General features: G+C 53.4%; 8 protein-coding genes and 1 non-coding gene across 9 annotated transcripts; 6 read left to right on the plus strand and 3 right to left on the minus strand.

Annotated features, from left to right (window-relative positions):
- Positions 1 to 1,425: 1,425 nt before the first annotated feature.
- Positions 1,426 to 2,755, minus strand: BU25DRAFT_11067 (uncharacterized protein). The gene is made up of 3 exons (XM_033699374.1): positions 2,688 to 2,755; positions 2,289 to 2,636; positions 1,426 to 2,232 (listed from the first exon to the last, which is right to left on the minus strand). The coding sequence occupies exons 2-3, from the start codon at positions 2,529 to 2,531 to the stop codon at positions 1,597 to 1,599; spliced, it is 879 nt and encodes a 292-aa protein (XP_033567868.1). The 5' UTR covers positions 2,532 to 2,636; positions 2,688 to 2,755; the 3' UTR covers positions 1,426 to 1,596.
- A 69-nt stretch (positions 2,756 to 2,824) lies between these two features.
- Positions 2,825 to 2,909, plus strand: BU25DRAFT_t4. The gene has a single exon. It is a non-coding gene; the product is annotated as a tRNA-Phe (tRNA).
- A 235-nt stretch (positions 2,910 to 3,144) lies between these two features.
- On the minus strand, positions 3,145 to 4,089 carry BU25DRAFT_321107 (uncharacterized protein; the record flags this gene model as incomplete). Its single annotated transcript, XM_033699470.1, has 1 exon — positions 3,145 to 4,089. A coding segment is annotated over one exon (945 nt), but the record flags the coding sequence as incomplete, so codon positions are not given.
- A 274-nt stretch (positions 4,090 to 4,363) lies between these two features.
- Positions 4,364 to 6,058, plus strand: BU25DRAFT_11084 (cation efflux family protein family). The gene is made up of 2 exons (XM_033699375.1): positions 4,364 to 4,924; positions 4,970 to 6,058. Exons 1-2 carry the CDS (start codon positions 4,535 to 4,537, stop codon positions 6,038 to 6,040), a joined length of 1,461 nt encoding a protein of 486 aa, XP_033567870.1. The 5' UTR covers positions 4,364 to 4,534; the 3' UTR covers positions 6,041 to 6,058.
- A 960-nt stretch (positions 6,059 to 7,018) lies between these two features.
- Positions 7,019 to 9,034, plus strand: BU25DRAFT_11087 (uncharacterized protein). The gene is made up of 3 exons (XM_033699376.1): positions 7,019 to 7,507; positions 7,557 to 8,075; positions 8,125 to 9,034. Exons 1-3 carry the CDS (start codon positions 7,254 to 7,256, stop codon positions 8,834 to 8,836), a joined length of 1,485 nt encoding a protein of 494 aa, XP_033567871.1. The 5' UTR covers positions 7,019 to 7,253; the 3' UTR covers positions 8,837 to 9,034.
- Positions 9,035 to 9,157: 123 nt separating this feature from the next.
- BU25DRAFT_405554 (uncharacterized protein) lies at positions 9,158 to 9,875 on the plus strand. The gene is made up of 2 exons (XM_033699811.1): positions 9,158 to 9,742; positions 9,797 to 9,875. Exons 1-2 carry the CDS (start codon positions 9,232 to 9,234, stop codon positions 9,823 to 9,825), a joined length of 540 nt encoding a protein of 179 aa, XP_033567872.1. The 5' UTR covers positions 9,158 to 9,231; the 3' UTR covers positions 9,826 to 9,875.
- A 668-nt stretch (positions 9,876 to 10,543) lies between these two features.
- BU25DRAFT_11100 (uncharacterized protein) lies at positions 10,544 to 12,159 on the plus strand. Its single transcript, XM_033699377.1, has 3 exons — positions 10,544 to 10,725; positions 10,798 to 11,113; positions 11,163 to 12,159. The coding sequence occupies exons 1-3, from the start codon at positions 10,647 to 10,649 to the stop codon at positions 12,070 to 12,072; spliced, it is 1,305 nt and encodes a 434-aa protein (XP_033567873.1). The 5' UTR covers positions 10,544 to 10,646; the 3' UTR covers positions 12,073 to 12,159.
- Positions 12,160 to 12,666: 507 nt separating this feature from the next.
- On the plus strand, positions 12,667 to 13,528 carry BU25DRAFT_464881 (uncharacterized protein; the record flags this gene model as incomplete). The annotated part of the gene is made up of 2 exons (XM_033700135.1): positions 12,667 to 12,960; positions 13,148 to 13,528. 2 exons carry the CDS (start codon positions 12,667 to 12,669, stop codon positions 13,526 to 13,528), a joined length of 675 nt encoding a protein of 224 aa, XP_033567874.1.
- A 199-nt stretch (positions 13,529 to 13,727) lies between these two features.
- Positions 13,728 to 16,016, minus strand: BU25DRAFT_381332 (uncharacterized protein; the record flags this gene model as incomplete). The annotated part of the gene is made up of 1 exon (XM_033699661.1): positions 13,728 to 16,016. One exon carries the CDS (start codon positions 16,014 to 16,016, stop codon positions 13,728 to 13,730), a length of 2,289 nt encoding a protein of 762 aa, XP_033567875.1.
- Between the last annotated feature and the right edge of the window lie 142 nt (positions 16,017 to 16,158).

Below are 16,158 nucleotides of genomic sequence, written 5' to 3' on the forward strand. Positions count from 1 at the left end.
CTGATCTTGCATAATGCTTTCAGTTTCGTAGTTGGTGTTTAATGTCGCGCGGCAATCGCCCGTGGTATATTCCATTGGCCGTGGTTCTAACGTTGGTACGAGGTTGTCGCGGCGAAGAGCGAGTATGTGCCGCCAATGATGGAACGAGACATTGTGGCGAGTTTGAGACAAGATATTTGATGCTAAATTAATTGCAGTGAATGGCAAACGATGTGTGTAGCGATACGAATGATTCGATGGTGGTGTAAGAGTGATGGGGTTTGGTAATACCGATTGCTTTGCGGACTGAGGGCAGGTGCTCTTACCTTGCCTGCTAAAGCAAACAACTGCCTTGCACTTGCTTTCTAGCTGCAACCCACGTATACCAAAAGCGCCCTTTGAAATGAAACTACAGATCGGTCAAGTGATAGAGGACTCCTAAAAGCCAAAGGAATGAATTTCAATCGCAGAGTCAATAAGTAACCTTTGGTTTGACCACAGTATGTTCACTGAGTGACTGACTACCCACACGATCCTGTGCAGATTTACTCGTCCTCCAACAGAGCAGTGGAAACGAAAGGCTCACTACCCAAGATCTGTAAGAAGGTGCGAGCAATGCGAGGTCGTTCCTCCAGCTCCTCATGAAAGCGCGTGCTTCGTCCTCCAGAAAGTCGTCCAACTCCCGAATCGACACGGGTTACTGGCTTTGACGCAGCCTCTTCCTCATCCTGTTCCCAGGTGACACTCAGGTCCCCACATCGCTCCTCTTCTTCGAAACTGAAGCTACGATACATCTTGAGCTTGGACAGTACCTGGTCATGGTGAGTGCCGCTACCTTCAACAGTGGAAGCAGATGTAGCTGACAGTGCACCCACTGCACCATCGGCTTTTGATGCCATACGTTCTTTGCAGCTCCGTCGAACAGCAGTGTTGCGTTTCAGAGTGCCAGCCTGCTATCGAACTATCTCGTTTGTACGGACCCGGGAAGCTTTGGCCCACGAGTATATGTTGCTGCGGGAACCTGCAGGAACCTCCCAGTGGTAGGAGTTGTCGGTTGGCTGCACTCGAGCAATCGTTCCGTTGGCATGGAGAGAACTTGAGAGTGAGTCCTGCAATAAACTCAAGATCGGTTGGGCCTAAGTCCTGTGGCACCGTATGCGAGGATGGAACACTATTCAGCTCGATTGAATTGACGTGCGAAGCAGCCACTGTGGGGCCTTCATCGTGATCACATCCATACTCTGAGCCGTCACAGACCGGTTGTGATGTTGCCATTATTGCGAATTCGACGGTTGATCCTATTTTAAAGCCAAGTAGAATGATATGGGGTGTTCCGCTGCTCGTATGTGAGGGTATCGTGATTGTTGAGGACAAAGGTATTGTTGCGCACAGCGAAGTCGGTGGAACTTTACAGAGTTGTTCGCGAATAATGCATGTGCACAGTGAAGGCCCTGGAAACAACCTCGCAACAGTGTCGCCGGACACCACACATTGTGACGATCCAGCCCTGGAACGGGGTCAATCTTAAACCTGCGCACACCAGTCGCTAGCTTGTGATGAAGGCGCACGTGGGTCTCTGTGGTGAGCGGTCGATAGAGCCATTATATCCGTCATCTCTTACGCATCGCTCTCCTCATTCCGCCTCTTGATCTCAGCGTTCACTTCTTCAACCGTCAGAGGTACCCTTCGCCCAGCCCATCTTTCCTTCTCTTGCTCTGCAAATCCTTCCGTACTCAAGAATCCTACACAGAGAAAGCCGAGCTCTTCTCTGTCTGTATCAAAGACTTCCCACCACTCAGCTTCTGGCAGCTTGATGCCTGCTTCCCTCGCTGCCAGATATATCGCTGCGATCGCCAGGCTTGGGGGTTGGTGTGTAAGGTACAGAAGCTGAGGGCTCAACAAAGCAGTGTTGAGGTGCGCAATAGCGCGTTTGGCGAGCTCTGAAACGCGTGGGTGCGTGAAGACGTCCAGCGCCTGCATGTAGGTGATGCAGAGGGTATACGGTAGATTTGCTTGCACCTGAAAGCCGAGTGTCTTCAAGATGCGCTGCTCGGTCTCGAAAAGTGAGGCTCGTCGACGCTCGTATGTGCCTTCAGAGACATAGTACATCTCGGCCTTGCCCTCTTTTGGTTCGGTGTGCATTGGAGGGAGAGGGAACGCATCAAGGTAGGCATAGACGTTGACGAGACTACGCGCCGACTTGGGGTATGCAGAGAGCTTCGTGACAAGGCATAGTGAGGAAGCTGACACTTGCTGCAACGCTGTCAGTATAGCTGTAGCTACATGCGCTGTAAGGACGATTGACTTGCCCCAGCACCAAACTCAGCCAGACTCCCGCCTTCTGCACCAACCCAAAACCTCATGAACACAATGATGGCTTGCGCGATAACCTCCTGTGGCAGCCTGAGCAGTACACCAGCAGCTTGTGTAAGTCGTGCGCCAGCATAGCGAACTGAGTCTTCGAGATCTTGAGGTATTCCGTCGAGCCGCGATCCGGAGGTCTCAAGCTGGGCTACAGCAGCCAGCGGGTTGGCGAGCGGTGAGGGCTGCATAATGCGCCGCAACTGTGAGTGATGGTCGTGCGTTTAGGGTGCGGTGGTTCGTTGAGTGATGAAGCTTCGAACCTCGCGTTGAAAGTTCGCGATGGCGTGTCATACCTAGCGCGGCGTCAGTTGACGCGCCTAGCATGCATCTAAGGACTCCCATACCCCACAATGGAGGGATCGCGTGTCGGTTTGAGTGCAACGGATATCTACACAGAAGAAATGAAGAACGCTCCTTAAGCTTGCTGTTTTCTCAACATTATATTTATAATTAAGACGAGCTCTTTCATCAAATTAATCAGGTCGCTTTAGCTCACTTGGGAGAGCGCCAGACTGAAGTTCAGTCATTAAATCTGGAGGTACTGTGTTCGATCCACAGAAGCGACAAGCTTCAGTGCCCGGCTAGCCCGGGATCATTCCAACATTCTTTTTGCCATTTTGGCATGGAAGCATGTTATTTGAATGTCTCTAAGCTTGCTGTACGAGTGGTACAATTGTTTTTGTTGTCCGCAGTTCGCCCTCCTTGGACTTGCGAGCACATGCATGCTTTTGTCACAGACTTGCAGGGAACGAGCCTCGATACTGTTGCGTTGTATTGATGGTTGCGTCAGTCGTCTCCGACCATCTTCGAATGTCGAAAGTACTTCATGCCCACCCACGCTATCACCACCCAAACCCAGCTCATCACCGCCGTACACACTATCAGCGCCGGGTAGTATCCCACAATGGGTAGCGACTCATCGTCTTCCAGTTCCGGCGGCGCATACGGCGTCTCACCAACATCCCAAGCCCAGCTCCAGACTCCAAGACACGAGCCCATTCCTACCACAAAAACAACCCATGTCACAATGAGCACAACCCAGCCCCACCACTCTGTCTCACTGTAGTCCCATTCGTCTTCGGCCTCGAGGTCCGCGGGCGTCTGGACTGTCGTCAGCGATGTTCGTCGGTCAGATCGATTTGAGCGCCGGCGCTGAACGGTGGGGTCTTGCGCAGACAGGCTGTACAGAGTGTTGCTGCTTCCAGACATTGGAGGTCGATAAAATGAGAGTGCTTCGTCTTCGTCTGTCGTTGATGCGTATGGGCCGACTGGGCTTGTAATAGGCGATGCGAGGAGTCGCGGGCGTTCAGCAGCTTCAAGACCAGGTGCAAGCGTAGACTGAGACAGCGTGCTTTCAGGCAACAGCCATCCACTATCTGAGGACGAGTTGAGAGGAGCGTTCTCGTAGCTGAAGCGGCGGGGAGTCGTGTCGTCGTCTTCGAGCGAAGTCGTGCTCATGGTCGTGGTGATGATGGGCGGCTTCACAGGCGTCCGGTCCTTGCGCAGCGAGCCACTGCGTTCGCGCATCTTCGCCATGGCTGCCTTCCTCAGTGAACCTTTTCTCTTTCGAGCCTGCCCATTCTGGCGCAAGGCAGTCGCAAGGGAGGAGCGTCCCTGTATAGACTCTGTGTCCTCCATCTGACCTTCATCATCTACCTCCAGCTTCAGCACTGGTTTTCTTCCGACATTTTTTGACCTCAGGAATGAAAGACTGCCCAGAATCCCTCCGGACTTGCTGCGCTTGTGCTCTGGCTTTTCCTTATCTTGAGTGTTTCCCTTCAACTTGTCCTCCTTGGATCGCGTTGCGTCATCACTTCCGTGTCGCTGTGGGCCGTTCCCATGTTCCATTGTTTGCAAGCACACAGGCCATATGGTGCGCCTGTCAAGTCAGAAGTGTCATGTTTCGCGACCAATCTATCAAGAACAACGAAGGTGTAGCGCATTATCGTCCCAAACAACGCGGCCGGTGACGTTCATTAGCCTCAATCAACCCCTGGTGCGGCCTCGGAGGCTAGTGATTGGTGCAGCGGTCCACTCCGAATACGATCAATCTGCATGTGGAAGGCATCCCCCAATTTCCCCTCCACCTCCCGTCTGGGGTCAATCTGGCTCTCTTATTTGCGAGTCCCTGGACGTATGTGTCGTCGCTGAGCCCACCGTCCTAACAGCCGTCGCATATTGAGCAGCTGCCATGGCTTCGAATATGCCCATGCCCTTGCCTCCCAGGACGCCAACACCGCCTCCTGATGAAGACGCGCCGCAACAGCCCGTTGGACTTGGATTTGAAGGCGAGCTGTCCACTGGAGGGCTAGGATTCGACCCGAACGCGCTCTCTCCAATGTCGGCGACCTTTCCTAGCAAGCAGTATGCGACTCTGGGACCCAGCGACTCTGTCTCGCAGCGTGCGACGCCGACAACCCTGTATACACCAGCGAGCGCAACATTCCCATACACTCCTGCCAGCGCCTTGAGTGGGACAGACATGGACACGTCTTCAATGAGTGGCACAGAGAATGCGCGCAATCCATTCAACTTCCAGTCGGTGACCTACCAGCCTGGCCGGCCGCAAGCAAAGCAAAATGTAAGTTATTCACTATACCATTCAAGCTCTTGCTGATTATTGTAGGATATCGGAAGAAGACGAGGACACAAGTACAAGCACAGCAGCGTATCCCACCAGATCTTCCTCGAGCCAGCGCCTCGCGCTCCTCTCCAACTCCCTGCTTCCCTACCGATCCCAACGTTCAAAGAGTATCGATCGTCCATGTCAAAGGACCAAAAGTTACGATTAGCCTGGTGTTTCGGCCATTTACTCGTGGCAGGGCTCGTACAATGGGGCTCTCACGAGTCTCTGGCACTCACGGTGCTGTCTCGTCTTATATTCTACGATGCAATTGGTGCCTTCCTGTGCGTTGCAGTCGATGTTGGATCGAACTTTGAGGTCTGGAAGCGCTCCAGCATTCGCCATCCGTTTGGATTCGAACGTCTGGAAGTTATAGCAGGATTGGGAATGTCTGTTGGCCTTCTATTCATGGGTTTAGACCTCATTTCCCATGGTCTTACTCATGCTCTGGAGAATACTGGTGGACACACTGCGCACCATGCGGGCGCGCATGAGCGAGTCTCTCCTGGCAGCATCGATCTCTCGGCTCTGAGCGGTATCGTTTCAACGCTCGTTTCAGCTATCCTGCTGAAGAATCACGCTCGCATTGGCAAAGTGATGAGACTGGGCGCGATTGCAAACCTGCCTTCAGTCCTGAGCAACCCTTCTCATTTTCTCACACTATCTTGCTCAGCCTTGTTGCTACTTCTTCCTCTGCTGAGTATACAGATGTACGTATGGCTGGACCGCACTTTGTCGTTTTCTGTCGCAATTTGCATGGTCGCATTGGGATGGATTCAGGGATGGACACTGGGCAAGATGCTGCTGATGTCCTACTCGGGTCCAGGAGTATCAGACGTCATGTCCGACATCGAAACGGACCCAGCTGTGAGCGCAGTCGAAGAGGCGAAGTTCTGGCAGGTACACTACGGTCTATGTCAGGCAAACTTGAAGGTCCGAGTACGCAATCTCGACGAGATAGGACGTTTGCGCGACCGGATCGGCAGCATGGTACGAAATCGTTTGGGTGGAAGCTATGGCAGTGGAGGACAGAAGTGGGAGGTTTCTACCCAGGTTACGCTGGAGAGGGACTGAAGGACGACGATTGTCATAACTGGGCATTGTCGCACCTCAGCAAATATGCAATAAACCCTCCGCATCTTTGTGGCGACTCGACTCAGCAGATTGCATTTCAGCTTGCAGCCCAAAAGGGGCAGTGCGACAAACTCTGACGAATACTGAGTACCCTGCGTTAAGTTTGCCGCTTGTTCCACGATTGGTGGCACTTTCTGCGGGCACACCCAACAATGCATACGTACCGTTTGCAGGCGACATGTTCTTTATCACCTGTTGTCTGCCTCTGAACAGCTGGCAGCCATCACGTCGACACCTGACATGCACCCAACGGTACCCCTGCCGCCGCTAGACGAATCTTATCCTTAGCGAAGTCCTTGAAGCGGGCGGCTGGGAAGGCACCGGCGGGCACACTGATCATCCAGGAGACCGTCCACGCTGCTCTCTATCACGCTTCACCGCCCAACGCGGCGGTCGCTGGTTGGAGTGTGCAGTTCGTCTCATGCACGCTCGGGCACGCTCGACCTGCTTGCAGGTGGCTGTTCGTCAATCACGCCCACAGACACTACTACCCAACCCCTCTCCTGCACGTCCACCTGCACGCCTGCCTGAGGTCTGCCAGAACCTGTGACTTCGTAGGCTGGCGTCGCCCAGGTACGCGATATAACCCTGCACGTTGCCGGGGATGGGGAATCGCGATGAGGCAGGCACACGATACCAATACGCCGACGAATATTCGCGAGACGACCGAGAAAGCAGACATCACCGCCGCCACCGAAGTCGCGACTACGGCGACGACGAGTACGCAGCCAAGCGAGAGCGCAGGGAACGTCGACGAGCAGAGGAGGCACGACGAGAGGCAGAAGTCGATCTAGATGCCCTAAGAACGCGGCGGGCTAGTTACTACTCAAGGCCTGAGAGTGATCGATACCGTGACCAGGATCGTATGGCACAGGAGATCAGAGTAGAGCGCGTAAAGGAACCTCGCAGCAGCCATCGGGAGTTGAGGCGAGATGGCACGCGCAAAACAAAGAAGAAGAGGGAAGTGATTGAAGTTGGTGGGGATGAGGACTACGTATATGGCCGCCCCAAGTCGAGTGAAGTTAGAAGGTCTTCAGGGCGCAAAAGAAGTGATGAAGGCGGGTCCTCAAGTCGAACTGCATATACACCTCGGTCTGGGTCCGGCTCCTCACGCCGGGTTGACGAACCAAAACTGGGCAGGTAGGCTTATCATATGTCGACAGACAGACAGCAGCAGCAGCTCACTAGAACTAGAAGCGTCTCTGCGCGAGAGCCAAGCAACAGATACATGTCGACCAGACCGGCTCGACGTCCAAGTGTCGTCAAGTTGTCAGCTGTTCCTGCTGCCTCCCCCGTTGTAAGGTCTTATTCCACCAGAGAGCAGCCCACACGAAGGAACTCTGGAGGCATCTTCTCGACCTTCTTCAGAGCAGGACCGCGTTCGCCATCCATAAAGGAAATTCAAAGGTAGATATGCCCTGCGGCTGCATCGCAAACTGCGCTGACCTTACAATAGGGTTGATTGCCTTATCTGCATGAACGACGACCTTCCTATTAACAAGACGGCAAAGCTCGCTTGTGGCCATCGCATGTGTCACGCATGCTTGAAGCGTCAATTTACTCTCTCTGTTAAAGACCCACAGCACATGCCCCCACGGTGCTGCACCAACAATCACATTCCATTGAAACACGTCGATCGCTTGTTCGACGATAAATTCAAGAGACTCTGGAATCAGAAGTTTGAAGAGTACAACACTACTAAAAGACTCTACTGCCCTGCGAAAGGCTGCGGTGAATGGATCAAACCGGGCAGGGTTCGTGTTGACCTAACCACCGGAAGAAAGTATGCTCGTTGTGGCCGATGCAGCACCAAGGTATGTGTCCACTGCAACAGTAAGTATCACACAAGAAGGGAGTGCCCGAAGGACGAAGAGACCACTCGTCTAGTGCAGATGGCGAAGGAGAAGGGCTGGCAGAGATGTTACAATTGTAGGGCTGTGGTCGAGCTGAAAGAAGGTTGCAACCACATGACTTGGTAAGTTCAGCCCTGGCGTAGATTCTAGGCTTTCACTGATACTCCACAGCCGTTGCAACGCTCAGTTCTGTATGGTCTGCGCTTTGCCTTGGAAGACATGTAACTGCCCCTGGTTCGATTACTCGCACCTTCCAGACGAGGACCGCCTGGACGAAATGCGTGTACCCTACAGTAGGCATGACAACGGCGTAGAGGTCATTGAGATTACCGAGGAGCCTTCCCCCCCTCTTGCCCGCCGATCCAGCACACGTACTAGCCGTACTCGACATCGCAGCGAACGCGATCGCCCTCGAGACCGTGCAGACGGAGCTTTAGCTGCTCACTTACAGTCTCAACACCACCTGCATCCGCCTAACATCGCAGCGTCGAGTCTTAACCGCGGCGATCATGCAAATGTCGAAGTCTATGGTCTCGGCAACTCCGGCCGACATCATATGAATGATTCCTACCAAGTCCGCCCTGTTATCACCTCTGCCGCACACAGACCTGTACAAGTTCCTCCTCCTCGCCAGTCCTACTTCACCAGCCGCCGCGTGGTGCGTGAAGCCCCAGCGTCAGCCCCAGTAGCTCGACATGTACCAGCGGAAGCGCCTTCATCTGCCATGGCCGGCCTGTCCCTTGATGGCACAAAGCGCGGAGCAAATAGAGTAGGAACCTGGCTCAGCCACGTCAAGGTCGACCCTGAGGCGACCAACACGCAAGCAGAAGGCGTAGAAGTCGATGACTGGAGATGCGATGGAACGATGATTGGCATTGATTGAACATATACGTTTGTCAATAATTTTGTCTTGTATATCTTGATTGCTTTGCATGTTAGCGAAGGTGCATATGGAGCATTTTGGATATATTGCTTAGTTGCTTAGTTGCTTGGGACGGAGTGGTTATGGAGGTGAGGCATGCGATACCCTTCATTCATCAATTCAGATATTCTATCTGAACTTTCACAAAGATACGAGCGTGCAAGATCGACAGAGACATTCTTCATTCGTGAAATGTGAGTGACGTTGGCGGTTGGTGCGCGTAGATCCCACTGGTTACATGTAATGATGTCACCCCCAAGATACCTCATTGTGCTAAAGATCTTGGAGCTTCAGCTTCAACATCCACCAAACTTCTTCACTTTTGTTACTTCCCATCGACCAACTCATCACACATCATGTCTTTCCTACGATCAGCATCCCTTCTACGCTCGGCAGCTCGCCCAGCAGCTGTCCGTCCAGCATTCTTTGCACGCCCTCAGGTCCGCTTTGCTACACAGGACTACGGCTCCGGCGAAGGCAACCCAGCTGGCGAGAAGCCGCAGCAACAAGGACAGAACCCTAGCGAGAACATTGAGCACCCTGGCCCACCACCACCCAAAGTCGCTCGCGGGCAGTCTTCTTCGTCGCCCAATGAAGACTCCAGCTCATCGTCCGGCAAATCATCGTCCGAATCGAAGCCATCAGAGCAGAGCCAGTCGAACGACAGAACCGCGAAGACCGGCGGAGGCGACGGTAAGTCAGTCAACGGTGCCCAGCCCAAGATTCTGAACGCAAACCCCCCTGCGACGGACAGCGAGGAGGTGAAGCAGCACAACAAGGAGATGGATCAGAGGGCTGAGAAGGCGCATGAGCAGGTCAGTAACGAGGACGCGGAGAAGGACAAGGTACCAAAGAGCTTTTGGGCTGGTAAGTCACGATCATACTTTGATGGTGTAGAGGCAACCGGCTAATATATTGCAGGACAAGGCGGACGGGACCGTGAACCGTAAAGAAGCTCGTTGGGCACGTCTAAGACCTAAGAATCAATGGCACTGTACGAATATGTATACGCACGGGAGGCGTCTAAATGAGATGAATCAACCAATGCATCTACCAAGTCTTTATGGACTGCACTTTACAACCTATGATCGCGTGTGACCTCTGCTACGAACACAGCTCTGATGCAGCCTCTAGGAGGCATGCAGTCAGACATTGACAACACCGTGCCATGCAAACATCCTGTCTTTCGTGCAACACTCGCCTCGCCTCCTCCATCGTATGTTCTAGCCCAGGAGGCCATAGCTTCAGCACGGATCCCCATGACATCAGCGGCTTCCCCACAATGCGCGATCATGATGCAGATTCTCGAAATGCCATAACAACACGTTGCAGCCCGCAAGGAAGCCTCAAAGAAGACAGAACGACGGGGCACAGCGTCACTGCTTTTCTGAGCGGGTGGAGATTTATGTCAAGCCGCGGATCGTCATCCTTCGCTCCACAAGCATTGTGCGAGCAGGGTCTGGCTCGTGAAAGATTCCACAATATTGTGCAAGAGAAACGCGATGTCCGCGTCTGTGATAGGAGGGTAACGCCTTCCCATTGGCTAGTGGCCCGCAGCAGGTGAGCTTGACCTTGTTTGCGCACTAGAGGTGACAGGCAACGTACGTCACCGCACTGTGCTCTACTCGCCAGCCATTTGTGCTCCCCTCTTAAAGCTGCTGCGCCTTCCCACCACCAAACTCTATCTCTCATCGCTGCCCACCCTAATAACAGCATCTCCTCATCAATCACCTCATCGCTATCACGACAGAGAACTGATTGACCAATCAACATGAAGTTCTCCCTTGCTTCCACCCTGGTGGTGACTCTGGCTGCTCAGGCCACAGCAAACAGCTGGTTCGGCAAGTCTGGTGCGTAGTCTGGGAGCCTCTCTCTGATGCTCTCGTGTACCGGCTCCACATGCTCTTGCTAACACCATCAAGCAGTGTACGACAAGTGGCACGAGACGGAGCTCGAGCGCTGGCTGTCGGACAACAACATCCCCCACCCCAGCCCTTCTGACCGCAAGAACCTTCAGAAGACCGTCGCCGACAACTGGAACGACAAGACCGTCAACCCTTATACAAGCTGGGATGCTAAGTCTCTCTCCAACTACCTGACTGCCCGCGGCCAGCAGGCGAAGAAGGGTACCGAGAACGACGCAAAGAGCCTTGCCGAGCAGGTCAAGGCCTACTGGTACGAGACTGAGGACTCTGCCAACCAGGCGTACGGCAACGTTAAGGACTGGATCTTCGATTCGTAAGCATCACATCTACACTTATTGGCGCCATATACTAACATTCCACAGCTGGACTGACTCTCAGCTTAAAGCTTTCGCCGACAAGAACGGCATTCCTGTTCCCCAGCCCCGCCAGCGTGACTCTCTTCTGAAGACTGTCCGCGAGAATTACCAGTCTGCTGCCGACAAGGCCTCCGAGACTGCCAATTACCCGGGTGACTGGCTCTACGCTTCGTGGTCTGACTCCGACCTCAAGGCCTGGTTCGACGAGCGTGGCTACAACGTTCCCCAGCCGTCCACCCGTGACTCTCTCATTGCCAGCCTCCGCCGCCAGTCTCGCCTTGCTAGCCAGAACGCTCAGGGTGCCTACGCTCAGGTCTCTTCATCCGCCGCCGCTGCCCAGCAGAGCTTGAGCGATGCTCTCCTTGACTCATGGTCCGACTCCCAGATCAAGGAGTGGGCTGACAAGAACGGCATCAAGGTTCCCCAGGGCTCCAAGCGCAATGAGCTCATTGCTCTCGCTCGCAAGCATCGTGCCCGTCTCTACGGTGACTCTGCTTCTGCTACTGCTGCCTCTGCCTACGGCGCTGCCACCTCCAACGTCAACAGCGCTGCTTCCGGGGCCACCGCTGGCTTCGCTTACTACACCAACGTGATCAAGAACCAGTTCGGCATCGCCACTGACGCCGCCGCTGCCTCTGCTAGCTCCGCCTCTAAGGTTGCTGCCGCTTCCGCCAGCTCTGCTACCGGTCAGGTCAAATCCGCCACTGGCGCCGCTGCTAAGGCTGCTTCTTCGTCTTCCTCTTCCATCTCTAAGTCGGCTGCTTCTGCTTCCGCCGATGCGTCTAAGTCCGCTCAGAGCGCCGCCTCCGTTGCCTCCAAGTCTGCTCAGTCCGGTTACAATGCCGCCGGTGCCTCCGCCAGCTCTGCCAGCGCTAAGGCCTCCAAGGCTTCTTCCGCCGCTAAGGATGAGTTGTAAACAACTCGTCTTCATGATCGCCTCCGACAAGCATCGTTCAGCCTTGATGGCTACCAGACGATTTATGACACGATTACGACTATGGTATTGATGGTTAAAAGCGGATCACGTTAGGATCCTGTAAGATTAGCTTTACGATGATACTCCCTTGACCTCAAGTAGGCATCTGAGGTCTATTTCCTTTTCCTCCTGGCCCCTGAAACTGGAATGGAGGTTTGGCGTCTACATAGCTTGTTTGACATTAGCAATGAAAAAGTAATACACAACGTACTTTGTCGTTGTAAGGCAATGTGTGAAGTAACTTGTGTAAGTACATGTTTACTGCACAGCTCCAGTATGTCATGTTGATTTACCTCATCGACGTAGTCGACCTGCCAACCCCACCGTTGTTGGCAATGCATTGTGGCTGGTTCCCGAACTTTGTACAACGTCTTTTTTCTTAACAGCAGAGCATGATGCCTTTGTGCAAGCCCTTTATTAAGCGCGCGTTGTAGTCTTTGCTATCGTTTTTTTTTGTTCCATCTTAGTCGTAGTGATCCAAGAGTAGCACTCCTAGAAGCATCCTAATACAAGTACAATGCACAGTTCTACATCATGCGAGCCTACCAACAAGCAGAAACTCCCGAAGCTACATCTCAGTATGGCTATCAAAAAGCTGCCGCGCAACTCGATCGTCTACCCACATTCTCATACTCCCAAGCTGCTAAGGAAGCAGTGACACGCCACACCGGCCGCGCCAAAGAGAGACGCACAATCCACAAGGCAGTCTCTTTCTACAAAGATAGAAAAGAGTATACGCGCTGCATATCCGAGAACATAATTGATCTTGCTCGTTGGGAGGGCGGGACGAGACCGAGGGGGTACCCGGCTGGTTTAGAGTTTCCGGGGGTGTGTGCTTACGGCTGTGTTGTACAGTAGTAAGGCTCCAAAAAGACGTGACAAGACCGTTCAGAAGTCCAAGAGGAGTTTTTTGAAGCGCAAAAAAGGGTGAGAGGAGTCTTGTGCCTCGCGCAATGGTGTTGCCGAGAGTACGGAGGAACTGTGTGAATGCACGACTACGCCCTGGGATACACAGAATACCGTGGCATGGAGGGAGCAGAATACCGACTTACGTTGGTTAGACAACATGTTGAATATCGGGACTTGCGCTCTCCAGTCCTTCAAGAACGTCTTTATCCTCGGTGAGTACGCCGGCGAACTCATCCCCATAGAGGTCTCGACCGACAGCAAATACCTCTTTGACATCAACGATGAGGACAACGAAACAATGGCATGTGTCGATTCTGTCAGCTTCGGGGATTGGACAAAGTACATTAATCACTCGTATAATGCCAACGCAGTTTTCCAGGTTGTGAGGGTGGGAGAAGAGGCGAGGGTTGTTTGTAAAACTAGAAGACGGGGACGAGAAGGTGAGGAAGTGACTATCGACTACAGAGAGAACTACTGGAAATTTTGAACGAAAAGGGACTTGGTGTGGATATGGCAAGAAGAAATGTAAGTATAGCGAGGGGGCGCAGAGGGCGCGGAAGGCAAGGGCGAAGAAGGCGGCGAAGAGGAGGTAGGCGAGGTAGACGGTCTGAAGTTAATGTCGTATGAGTACGAGTTATTTCTTTTCCAGTTCTGGATGCCCTGTGTATAGATCTGGGTGAAACGGATTAGACACCAACATCCTCCACGCGCAGCAGTCCACTGTTCATCCCTGCCACGGCCCAGGTCCCAAACTTCAGGTTTGGGTTCCACGCCAGTGCACTGATCGAGGACTGCTCTTCGAAGATAGTGATAAGCGTACTGGTCTCGTTCTCCGGTTTCTTTCTCGATGTGGTAGAGTACGAAATCCCTGGCTGTGTAGCCCTGTAACCTTCCGTAATGCGCACCATTGGCACAGACAGGACGGATGGCGGTACTTTAGCAGCATTAGGGTTGGATACTTCCTGGAAATCTTCGTCTTGCATCTCGAAATTCTGACCAGATGGCGTGACGACCATCTTCTCCACCGGCGGTCTCCATTCGTGCACAAACCAATTCTGCTGCCACGGTACAACCTTCGTATTAACCACTCGCGCCACAGGATTAGCCGCGAACACAGCCCCATTCGCACCTCCAATCAGGACACCGGGATGTACTGGGCTCGCAGCGACGCGCACGATGCTGCTCTCCGCTCGCGCGCTGTAGATGTTATGATAGAAACGACGGATGTTGTTGTGCTTCAGTATGTAGTATTCGTCCGGCATGATGAAGGACTGGGTGTGATCGTGCCATGCTTGAGTGACGACTAGCACGCGTCCGCGGACTGAAGCGACGGTGTCCGCGTCAGGGGAGCGGATGTCGTAGAGTCGTGCAAAGCCGTCTGCTGTGCTGGCTGAGAGAAAGTGGGGTTGTGACGGCCAGCCAGATAGGAGTGTCAGGACGTAGGTGTCTCCAATCTGTTTATAGAACCAGGGCCTAGGAATGCAGACTTCTGAGGGTGTTCGTGATAGGGTTCCTGGGCGTGTCAAGGTCCAGATGGCTAGCGTGCCAGCAGAGGTTCCAACGGCGAGAGTGGAGCCAGAGAGCCATTGGAGGCATGTGGGAACTGCTTGCGGTATTGCAGCATCAAATGCTGCCTGCGCGAAGTACATGAAGATAGGATTAGATGTTTGCGCCTCGGTTTTGGGAATCTCGATGTTGAGCACTCTTACTCGCCCGTCTGACCATATGCCCGCAAGAAAACCAATGTCGACCGTCTCAACATCTCCCAACGGCTCGTGGCGATTATGTAGCGCAATAGGAGACCATCTGAATTGCTTTGGCGCGCCCCAGTCGGTGCAGATGACCAGAGCAAGCCTCGGTTTCTTTGAAGGGTCAAGTGCATGCTCCTCAGTAGACTCGAACGCCCATATCTGGATCGATGCAGCGAACGGCTTTGTGGCAGAGAAGGCAGGCGCTGTCGGTTGTTCCATTGGCGCTGGATGTTGAGCTGTCATGTCTTTCTGCTCGACAGCAACAGCGAGATACTGTGTGCCTCCGTCTTCATTTGTCATCCATTGAGCGTCTTGAACGCGTGCTCCCAAATGGAAAAGCCAGCCCCGTCTTTGCTCCTTGTCTTCGAAGGGATCTGCGACGTTGACGAACGAATTCTTCCTGAGCGGATGTTGTTGTGGGTTAGTGGTTGTGCCCATGAGGACGTTAATCGATTGAGCACCGTCATTGAGCATGTACTTAGCGCCTTGCTCTTGACTCAGGATGGAAATCTTCTGACCGTCCGCGAATTCTTCTCGTCCACTTTTGGCGTACCATGTCTGCATGAGCTTCTCGTCTTTTGCTCTTGCCTCTTCGCTTTCGAAGTGGCTTCTCTTCAATCCGGAGTCCCGGATGGGCAACGTTTCTTGCAGTCTCCATTCGTCCCTGGTCTTCAAAATTGGCTTGAGGTCGCTAAGAGCAGGACCAAAAAGATCCTTCAACCGTACTTCCTGACCTCCTTGCTTGCTGAAGTCGGCGATACCTCGAGACCGCATCTTGTCATCGTCCATGTTGACTTTCCTCCCGCCACTTCGAGCGAAGCTGTGAGGTACTTGCACCGGAGCAACTGCTTTGGGTGCTGGGCTTTGTGGCAAGATGCGCGTAACAGGCTTGCTCTTTCCTTTGCCCGTGGTTGGACGCAAGAGCGTGACTTCGACATCATCAACATCGATGTTGGACGACTCCTGCGCCAAAGCTTCTTCGTCTGCAGCCGCCTCATCTTCCGATTCCTCCTCCTCTACGAGCTCTTCGTCGAAGTCGTCTTCCTGTTCCTCCTCTGCATTGGCGTCAGGCATAAAATCGTCGCCATCTTCCTCGTCGTCCTGTATGACTGGTCTTCGCGATCGAGATAGCTCTGCATCCTCGTCGTCTTCATCGAGGAAAGAGTATTCTTCCTCGACACGATATGATGTTGTCGATTTGTTGCGCGACTGACGGCGCGACATGATTATCGGTCATGCAGGACTCGAAGCGCTAGACGAGGTTGCAACGAACGAGAGAACAACGAGCCCTAGAGTGGTCCCTGTCACGTCACATATAGCACGCACAGACCTTGTACCCCGCTTCGGGTGCGTAAAATTACCCCAC

The sequence above is a fragment of the Macroventuria anomochaeta genome (genome assembly GCF_010093625.1).
Source record: "Macroventuria anomochaeta strain CBS 525.71 unplaced genomic scaffold BU25scaffold_1, whole genome shotgun sequence".
NCBI classification, from domain to species: Eukaryota; Fungi; Ascomycota; class Dothideomycetes; order Pleosporales; family Didymellaceae; genus Macroventuria; species Macroventuria anomochaeta.

What these genes read in the sequence shown, in the direction of transcription:
- BU25DRAFT_11067 (XM_033699374.1), bottom strand. Translation starts at nt 2,531, where the DNA reads ATGCAGCCCTCACCGCTCGCCAACCCGCTGGCTGCTGTAGCCCAGCTT. An exon ending in TGGCTGAGTTTGGTGCTGGG is followed by an intron (nt 2,233 to 2,288) that starts GCAAGTCAATCG and finishes ACAGCGTTGCAG; the next exon opens with CAAGTGTCAGCTTCCTCACT.
- BU25DRAFT_11084 (XM_033699375.1), top strand. Translation starts at nt 4,535, where the DNA reads ATGGCTTCGAATATGCCCATGCCCTTGCCTCCCAGGACGCCAACACCG. An exon ending in GGCCGCAAGCAAAGCAAAAT is followed by an intron (nt 4,925 to 4,969) that starts GTAAGTTATTCA and finishes TGATTATTGTAG; the next exon opens with GATATCGGAAGAAGACGAGG.
- BU25DRAFT_11087 (XM_033699376.1), top strand. Translation starts at nt 7,254, where the DNA reads ATGTCGACAGACAGACAGCAGCAGCAGCTCACTAGAACTAGAAGCGTC. An exon ending in TCCATAAAGGAAATTCAAAG is followed by an intron (nt 7,508 to 7,556) that starts GTAGATATGCCC and finishes ACCTTACAATAG; the next exon opens with GGTTGATTGCCTTATCTGCA. An exon ending in GGTTGCAACCACATGACTTG is followed by an intron (nt 8,076 to 8,124) that starts GTAAGTTCAGCC and finishes GATACTCCACAG; the next exon opens with CCGTTGCAACGCTCAGTTCT.
- BU25DRAFT_405554 (XM_033699811.1), top strand. Translation starts at nt 9,232, where the DNA reads ATGTCTTTCCTACGATCAGCATCCCTTCTACGCTCGGCAGCTCGCCCA. An exon ending in ACCAAAGAGCTTTTGGGCTG is followed by an intron (nt 9,743 to 9,796) that starts GTAAGTCACGAT and finishes AATATATTGCAG; the next exon opens with GACAAGGCGGACGGGACCGT.
- BU25DRAFT_11100 (XM_033699377.1), top strand. Translation starts at nt 10,647, where the DNA reads ATGAAGTTCTCCCTTGCTTCCACCCTGGTGGTGACTCTGGCTGCTCAG. An exon ending in CAGCTGGTTCGGCAAGTCTG is followed by an intron (nt 10,726 to 10,797) that starts GTGCGTAGTCTG and finishes AACACCATCAAG; the next exon opens with CAGTGTACGACAAGTGGCAC. An exon ending in AAGGACTGGATCTTCGATTC is followed by an intron (nt 11,114 to 11,162) that starts GTAAGCATCACA and finishes AACATTCCACAG; the next exon opens with CTGGACTGACTCTCAGCTTA.